The sequence below is a fragment of the Egretta garzetta genome, unplaced genomic scaffold (genome assembly GCF_000687185.1).
Source record: "Egretta garzetta isolate BGI_Z169 unplaced genomic scaffold, ASM68718v1 scaffold598, whole genome shotgun sequence".
NCBI classification, from domain to species: domain Eukaryota; kingdom Metazoa; phylum Chordata; class Aves; order Pelecaniformes; family Ardeidae; genus Egretta; species Egretta garzetta.
This window is the reverse complement of record NW_009260621.1, coordinates 1452439-1460996: the sequence shown is the minus strand read 5'-3', so window position 1 is coordinate 1460996 and position 8558 is coordinate 1452439. Positions and strand designations below refer to the sequence as shown.

At 52.1% G+C, this 8558-nt stretch overlaps 1 protein-coding gene across 1 annotated transcript in view; it reads right to left on the bottom strand.

The window, feature by feature from the left end:
- The window catches only part of PBX1 (PBX homeobox 1), a 66281-nt gene that overhangs the window by 22596 nt on the left and 35127 nt on the right, over positions 1 to 8558 (bottom strand). The window contains exons 2-3 of the mRNA XM_035900811.1: positions 3733 to 3977; positions 546 to 736 (exon numbers count right to left, since the gene is read on the bottom strand). Coding sequence (XP_035756704.1) covers positions 546 to 736; positions 3733 to 3977 — 436 coding nt within the window. The remainder of the gene's footprint in view (positions 1 to 545; positions 737 to 3732; positions 3978 to 8558) is intronic.

Sequence of the window (8558 nt, the reverse complement as noted above, 5' to 3'; positions counted from 1 at the left end):
GGCTAGGCGCTATCTGTCTCCTACCTCTTCCCTCGTACCCCCTGTGCCTCTGCCCCCCATCCTGAGCTGCAGCCCAAGGCACAGCCTGCCTTGTAACCAGCTTGGGGAGTGAAATGATTTTACAGCAAATTGAAAATCTGGGCCAATGGAAACAGAAGGAAAAGAATAGGAACCCAGAGGGGGCAGGATGGGCTGAAGGATTAGTTTCCATCCCCAACTGAAGAGCACATTTTCACCACCTAGGTTTGCTGGAATATGCCATAGAATTTTCTTCTGCTGGAGCAAAACCAGCATGTGCAATTCTCAAGGTACAGCTGGAAGCCTCCCTGAGACAAAGGCTGGATGTCTGGAATTGCTGTCCCCTCCCTTGCTGAGCCATAGACAACTAAAGGGTAAGGAAGGCAAATAGCCTCTGCAGCTCAAGACAAGGAGACACTGCTCTCCAGATGGACCTGGATTCACTCCAGAACCTCAAAACACCTCTCCCAGGCCTGAACAATACTGCATGGTGGGTGGGAAGAGAGATTTGGGGGGGGTGAACTCACCGTGCATCCAGAAATCGGGAGCGCAAGATCATGACGGCTTCACACGTGCTTTGCTTCAACTGCATCTGGATGGAGCTGAACTTGCGGTGGATGATGCTCACCATCCGCTCTATCTCCTTTGGTGAGATAGGTCGGGTTCGGCTCTGCTCACGCAGCAGGTTCATCACGTGGGTGGTGAATTCATTGCATGCCTGGGACGGCAAGAAAAGCAAAAGAAACCCCAGGATCGGAAGGTCATTCGACAGCGTCAAGGACAGCGGAGAGGTAACACTGCTAAGGAAGGAGATGCGTGCGGAGGCTTCAATGGCTAGGGTTTTTTAGGGCAGACCCAGAGCAAGGGTGTGCTGGCTCTTGGGGGAGAGATACATTTATCTTGTCTGCCAAGCAGAGAGGTTCCCAACAAACATGGAGAGAAAGGCAGAAGCCAATTTTCTTTGCTGTCAGGGATCATGGGTAGAGCTGGGGCAGGTGAAGCCCTAGGACTCATGCAAAGCATGAAGAAGTCCCATCCCTTACACATTTTTCTGGATGGGACTGGAGGAGCTATAAATGTATCTGAGGAGAACCAAGAACCTTTTAACCCTCTGTCCCTCCTCCCGCTGCCCCAGCTGGACCCCAGCACCACGTCTCCTGCAGAGCCCCTTGTGCTTCACAGGAGCAGCTCCCAGAGAGACATGGCCCCGGTCCATGCTCTTAGCATATCAGATAAGAAGTAAATAACAAAAATAATTAAAGCCTGAGTGAGGCAGAAGCCCTGATGGATAAGCAGGTAATAATCCCAATTAGTTTACTGCTGGCACAGCACTGCCTGGCTGCTCCTGCTGTCCCCACGCTGTGCTGTGACAACAGGGAAGCGAGAGGAGTCGGGGGGGCAAGAGAGGGATCTTAAGGCTGGATGAAGGCCACTTCATTGCCCTCTCCTACATCCCCATGAGCACCTTGTGGGCATGACAGGATCCTCCAGTTCCCAGAACCAGTCTGGGATCCAAGCCACAAAAACCAAGCTGAGAGGAGTGCTCGGACCCTGCTGGCTCTAGAAGCCTTTGGTGCTCCTGGGACACTGGCAGCTGCTCTGGGGACAGTGCCCCCAGTTGCCACCCCATGATTGGGAGAAAGGGGCTACGGGGGGAAAGAAACACTGATTTTGTGGACTGGCGACATGGGCTTGACTTACCGTCTCCTGCCCCACCCTTCCAAGCTGAATCCCCACCTACAGCTCAGACCCAAAAAGGAGACATCCCCAAGGCCAGCAGAGCCCCTCCAATTGCCCATCACCAGCTTCAGATGACAGCTCCCATCTCCTGGGGTGAGTGCCGGCTATGAGAGCTCTCAGCTGGGCGCCTCTTTGCTCCCAGACACCTGAGCAATTTCTCATCTCCTCTTGGCGTGAAATAAAGAGCATTAAAGGCAAAATTGCAGGCGAGTGCTGTGCTGTCACAGCAGCAGCCAGATGCTGTGTGAAGCCAGGCACTGAGCTCCCCCAGCCACCAACAAGGGGACTGGGAGAGAGGGGGAACGAGGCTGAGAAACCTGGTTTTCCAGGACTGCAGGTGACAATACTGGAGATGTGGTCCAGCACAGCCATTTGCAAAGCAACTTGATAGCAAAACCATCCCCATCAGTGGTTGTGAGAAGGGAAGATGTGGTGGCCCATCTCCATGGGGCTGGGGTAAAGGTTTCTCTCAGCTGGGTGTCCCTTTGGGGTGCAAAAATGTTGCAGAAAGAAAACCAGAAAAGCAAACAAACAAATCCCCTGCCCAAGGGGAGGAAAGGGCAGAAGATCCTTCTCTGAAGTCTGTCCCTGGCTGTGCCCTTGGAGAAGGGTCCTTGCTGGCTCTGCCCTTCATGAGTCTCTCCTTGGGCTTGGGTGGCAGAGGCCATGGGGTGTCTCTCTCCCTCTTCAGCCCGGGGTCTGAAAGATGAACCCTGACATGCTCTCCAACTCCTACCCACATGAGATGGCTGAGGCTCCCTCATACCACACCACCCCGTGGCTGTGCCTCAAGGGAGTGACAGCAACGGCTGAGGACAGCCACCAAAGGTCATCCTTCCAACCTGCCCCCAGCCTGCTCCCCGCACCCTACCACCCCTCCTCCTCTAACACTCTGCCAAAACACCTTTCATGGCGTGACCACGCTCGGCATCTCCAACACCAAAGCCCCGCTTGGCCACCCTGACGCCAGCTCCAACCCAGGGGGCGCCCATCTATGGTAGCTCTACACCACTGCCAGGTGTAGGTCTGAAGATGCTGCCCAGCAGACTCAGCTTGGCCAACGTGGCACCTGAAGGGGCGAGACCTCTACTGGCCTCACCACACAACCAGCTAGCCAGGTAAAATGGGGGCTGGGCTGGCTCACCCATAGAGAACCCGACATCGGCAGCCACACACTGCCCCATTACATCGGCAGAGACAGCGTTAAATCAGAGACCTGAAACCCTGCCTGGCCCCTGGCCATGGAGCCCATCCTGCACCCAAAAAGGAGGGATGCTTTCTTGCTCACACTCCATAAACCACAACCTTAGGATAGAAACCACATTCATCGCAAGGGCAAGCTGCGTGGTGGTGAAGAGAGGTCTGCAAAACATCTGGAAGCATTTGAAAGAAACCGGTTTTGAGCATTGGCCTTGAGAAGCTTTTCATGCAATTGTCAGTGTTACCAATGACTGCATTCATGACCCAAATAGTTTTTCTTCTTCTTAAGAATCATTTTCCACAAGACAAAAGACACTCTTTTTTTTCTGGAAAAAGAACTTTTCAAGCAGAAAAAATATTCAAGGAAGATTTTTATTCAAGCCTTGCTTGGAAAACTGCCTGCACTGAGGCCAGCACCTGGAAGAGGATGCCCCCCTTCATAGGGACAATTTTTGGCAAGATATTAGGGGAGGAGTAAAAAGCAAAAATCAAAGGGGCAACCCATGCCAAACCTATTCTTGTGCCACATCCCAGCATAAAACCTCACCCCTCCCAACCCTAAAAAAGCACATTTTCACTCCAATACCAAGCAACAGTTTGCATTTGCCCACACGCTCCTAACAATAGATGTCAGTAGCGATCCAGGCTGTGCACATCCACACCGCGGTGCCGGCACTGGACGGCAGCTCTCCTGGCTTCTCAGGCTCCTGCTCCCACCATTCCAAATGACCACCCCTGGGCAGCCCTGCCCTCTGCCGCGAAGGAGCCTGTTACCTGCTCGTACTTCTCCAGCTCCGTGTGGTAGATCTGCCGGATCTGGGAGAGTTTGGCTCTGTAGTCGGAATGCTCCACCGAGTTGTCGGAGCCGGCTCCTCCTGATGCGGCGGCAGCAGCGGCAGCGGCAGCTGAGCCACCTCCTTTTTCAGGGCCTGCTACCCCCTCGGCCAGGAGCATGTTGTCTAACCGCATCAGCTGGGGGTCCGTGGGCTCCTCTTCCTGCGCTCCCCGGATACTCAGCACTGCAGGAGACACAAAGGGGAGAGGAAAGCCTGAGTCAGGCCCAGGGCTTAACTTGGGGAAGGGGATGCTCATCCCAGGCTGGACCAGAGGGGCTCAGGCCCCATCAGTGGTTTGGTTTTTTTTTTTTTTTCCTTTCTCAAGGGTAACGCAACAGGCAGTCTGCATCCCAGTGCTCCAAGTGCAAGTGCAGCTCCTTGGCTCTCCAGCCCAACAGCAGTGGGGGCACTCCAGCTCCCCGATTCCCTCCCTGCTTCTTCCTCTCCTTCCCACAAGGAAGAAGTAGGGCAGAACCAGCAGAGAGTTCACTGCAGCGGTAACCCAGAAAGCCATGCTTTGCATTCAAATATGCAGCAAAACTGCTAACACCACCAATCAGAAAACCAACACATTTACCCACTCTTGCTGCAAGAAATGATAGGGGCTGTATCCTGGTTCAAGCACGGGATGGGAAGTCGGGAGTCTCTAGCCCAGACCTCTGCTCACCCAGGGGTCCTCTCCTGTCACCTAACATGTCATTTATGGACCAATCCTGCACTGTTTACATCAGCCATCAACCCCCTCCCAAACCCTGGCTGGCACAGGAGGAAGCCAGAGCCCAGGGCTGGCCGTGCCTCAGTTTCCTCATCTTTAAATACAAACAAAGGGGCCTTGCAAGGCCGTGCTTTTAGCCACCCAGTGGAGAAGCAAGAAAAAAGCTATATGAAATAAATTTTATTCTTTGGAAAACACCTTTTGTTTTATAATCCAGTCGTTCCAGTGAAGTCCAAACTGTGCTACGAAAAGGTGTGATAATCAATCAATCCTCCCGGAGTGACTTGCCAAGGAGAGAATTTTCCTCCCCTCTTTGTACTCCCTGCCTCAATTATTGCTTTGAGTAAAAGTCATCGTCCTGTGAGGGCTTTCCTGGATAAAAACACATGGGAGCACCCCAACCGCTCTGGGGCAGCTTGGCAAAGGGACATGTCCCAGGTCTGAAGGATGGAGGTGCCCTACGTGCCCCCCGTGCGTCCCCCCATAGTCTGTGTTTGAACACAGAAGCGTAACCCAAGATTTCCACATACACACACAGAGGTGTGCGCAGTTGCAAAATAAATAAGAAACCAACATAAATCCTCGATGAGTGAACAAAAAAGGCATTTCCTAGGAGAAATGAATTGTATTTCCCCAACTCGTCTGGCACAGGGGCTCAACGGACTTTGTAAACACACACACACCCCGTGCACACACTCATGCATATCCAGAGCTGGGTAATGTTGCATGGATTTTCATAACGCCGTGCCCGTTTACACCCGAGATGAATTTGACCTCCCTGAATCCACAGTGCAAAGAAGAGCAAGTGGTTTTCCCTGTCATTTGAAAAAAAAAAAAAAAGAATCAGTTGGCAATATGAAGTAAAACCAGAGCAGCTAAAAAACCCAGGCAAACACCAAGTATGGTCTCCCTCACTCTGAAATAAGTTAAAGATATGGCTATTATCAGTATAAAATGCAAGTAAAAGACCCTGTTGAGAGGTTTGGCTAACACTAAAAAAAGCTTTTTTTTAAGCTTCAAACTCTGCTGAAATCATTATTTTCAAGACTCTAGCACTTATTGGCATTTTTGTGATTAAAACATTTGCTGTCAACAAAGGTGGGAAGGTCAGGGGGAAAGAAAAGATAGAAAAAAGCTCAACAACAGTAAATTTGCCAATAAGATTGAGCTAATAATAAATAATTCCACACTAGGGAGGATCACTTCTGTATGGAGGGATGGGGGCATGGTGCCAAATTCGAAGCTGGGTGCCAGTTGCCAAGCCCCGAGGAGACAGGTCCGGCATCCCCCTCCACCACGGAAGGCTTCCCCGTGCACGACGGAAGGCACCGCCGGCACCCATCCACATGCTTTGCCGATGAATAAATCTGAGGGGAGAGGTCAGATTTCATCAAGAAAATGGTTTGGGGTCTGCAGTCCATAAACTGAAACAAGAGGTAAAGGCACCCAAAATCCTTAAAAAGAGAAGAAGAAAGATGACAGGCTACAGGGGAGAGATAAGCTTGCCAGGAAAAAAAAGAGAATAAATTCCTATTCTTCCAGGACAAAAAAAAAAATAAAAAAAAAAAAATCACTAAATTAAAGCACATCAAAAGCTTAAAAACAAATGGAAAGCAACACAGGTAAAAAAAATTCCCCCCCCCCAATAAACAAATCAAAAGCGGAGTTGCCAAAACAGGTGCATCTGGATTTCAAAAGGGAAATATTTTTAGATTAAAAATCTCAGGAATCATTGACCTGACAGGTAGGCACGAGTGATTAATTAGTTGATGTTTAGAAAGCTGCTTCCTGATGAAAAGCGCTGTATAACCCCTGAGCTTTATTGCCATGCAACATGCATGGACCAGCACCCGCTAGGTGTGTGCACCCCGAGCATCGTACGGATGGACACACGTCCCCGCAGCAGAGACCCAAACCCAGCTGGGGACCGTGCGGAGATGGCCTGGGCTTGGCTGCCTGCTTGGAATAAGGCTAGGGAGTAAATAAATGGAAAGGCCAATGTGTCTAAGCAGAACTGATGCTGCCTATTTATCCCTGGAAGGCTGCGCTCAGCCGAGGAGAAGACAAAATGATTATTTAAAAGCTCCTTTTTTATCTTCCCGGTGCTGTCCCCGGCTCCAACACACCTCCTGCCAGAATGCCTGGGCTGCCGGGCTTGTTGGTGGCTCCAACCCTCCAAAATGCCCCCCGGGAGGGGATATGGCCCCCGCTCCGCCAGCCGGGGGGCTCAGGGTGAGCCAGTACAGTCAGCACCCGATCCGCAGTGCTTGGGCGGCCGATCGCGAAAGGCCCCCACTTTCCCCAGGCTGCCAGCTTTCCCACCAAATTAAAATAAAATAAATTAAGCAGAATGATCTTTGGTGGTCCAGCAGCAAGCTGGAGCTGAGGGGCTGCAGGCGAGCTCCCGCCTGTGCCCTGGCATCCCTAGGACCCGCCATTTGCTGCTACTGATTAAAGACAGGGGGGAAAAAAAAAATAAAGGAAGAACAAAAAGAAAGATAGCGACTGGCAGCTGGGGGGAGGAAAATTCATGCAAGACTTTCTGTCCTTGGCCGCTTTCCTGCTGGCTCGACAGCCCCCGGAGCCACAGCAAATGCCGCTAGAGGGTGCTCGGCCCTCGCTGAGGTCTCCTGCTGCCTCAACATGCATTTTTATATATAAATATAAATACGCACACATGCAAATATATATATGGATGTATTTTAAAAGCAAAGCCAAGCCACGCGCCTTGTCACCACTGCAAAATGCTCCCTGGGTGATCGTGGAGGGGAACCAAGGAGCATGGCTGCCCCATAACTTGTGGCCGTGGCAGGGTCACCGTCACCAACGCCAGCAACAGGAGCAGCTGGGGACCGCCGAGCCACTAGCCTGCGGTACGGTCACGGATGCCACCAGGGTCACGGAAACCCATTTCAGCAGCTGGGAAATGGCTCCCAGCTCACACACTCACTCCTTTTTCCTCCAGAGTGAGGTATCACAGCCATGGTCTGCAGAGGACATCATCTGAGTCCTGGGCTGGCTTGGTGGCGGGACTGGCCTCGGAGAATCAGGCGAGGAGACAAAGCTGAAAATAGCTCCCCAGCTCCTTGCCTACCTTGCAATTCAGGGACGCGGGATGGAAACTGCATCAAGTCACCAAAGCTTTCAGATGCTTCAAGTATTTCCCACCGACCTGGGCATCTCCGAGGAGCGCCTGCAGAGCAGCCAGCCCCACGCTCACATGAGACAGGCAGCCAGCACCCCACACATGTCTGTGTCCCCACACCACTGTACTTGTGCCTGGTGTCCCCATGCACCAGGACACCCACACAGCCAGCGTGAAGGGCATGGGGCAGGAAAAACAGCCCTTGCCAGACATGGTGCTGGCACGCACCTTCAAAACAGGCTGTACCCTGGGGATGGTCTAGGGCTGTGAAGACATCTAAGAAATCCATAAAAGTGGATACCAGGCTCCTCCTGGTCCCCCTGGTCCAAAGGGACCTGAGAAGCCAGCTCAGCACAGGAACCAAGCACACTGCCACCCTTCTTCTCCAAGGCCACCCCAAAATGCTTCAGATTAGCAAGTCTCTGCTCTCCACCTCTTCCAAACCCTCCTGATTAGAGGTGTGCAGGCAACACAGGCAGAACATCATCATGAGGGCAATCAGACATGATGGGGGTGATAGCAGCAGCTTAGCAGGAAACTGTGGCTCAGCAGTGACAGCGGAAAAGGATGCTCAAACTTCCAAGCTCTATCTGTCTTCTGGAAGGGGCAATTTAACCTACTGCAGTCCATGTCCTCAAGCTGAGGAGATGCAGGAAGCAGGGGCCTGCCCCGGCCAGACTCCCAGCATGGGATATATCCACTCACAAGGGGATGTAGGTTGTCATGGTACAGCACTCCCCACTGTTTCTCATCCTCGTGCTTCCCCTTGGGTGTCATTGCATGTGTGTGCACTCATCCCCAGTTAGATGCTGGCCAGGACTTCTAGGTTGGAAGCCAGAGACCAAGCAGAAGACACTGGAGGAAGCTAAGGCAAGGTGGAGCAGTGGGAACAGCCTCTGCAGGA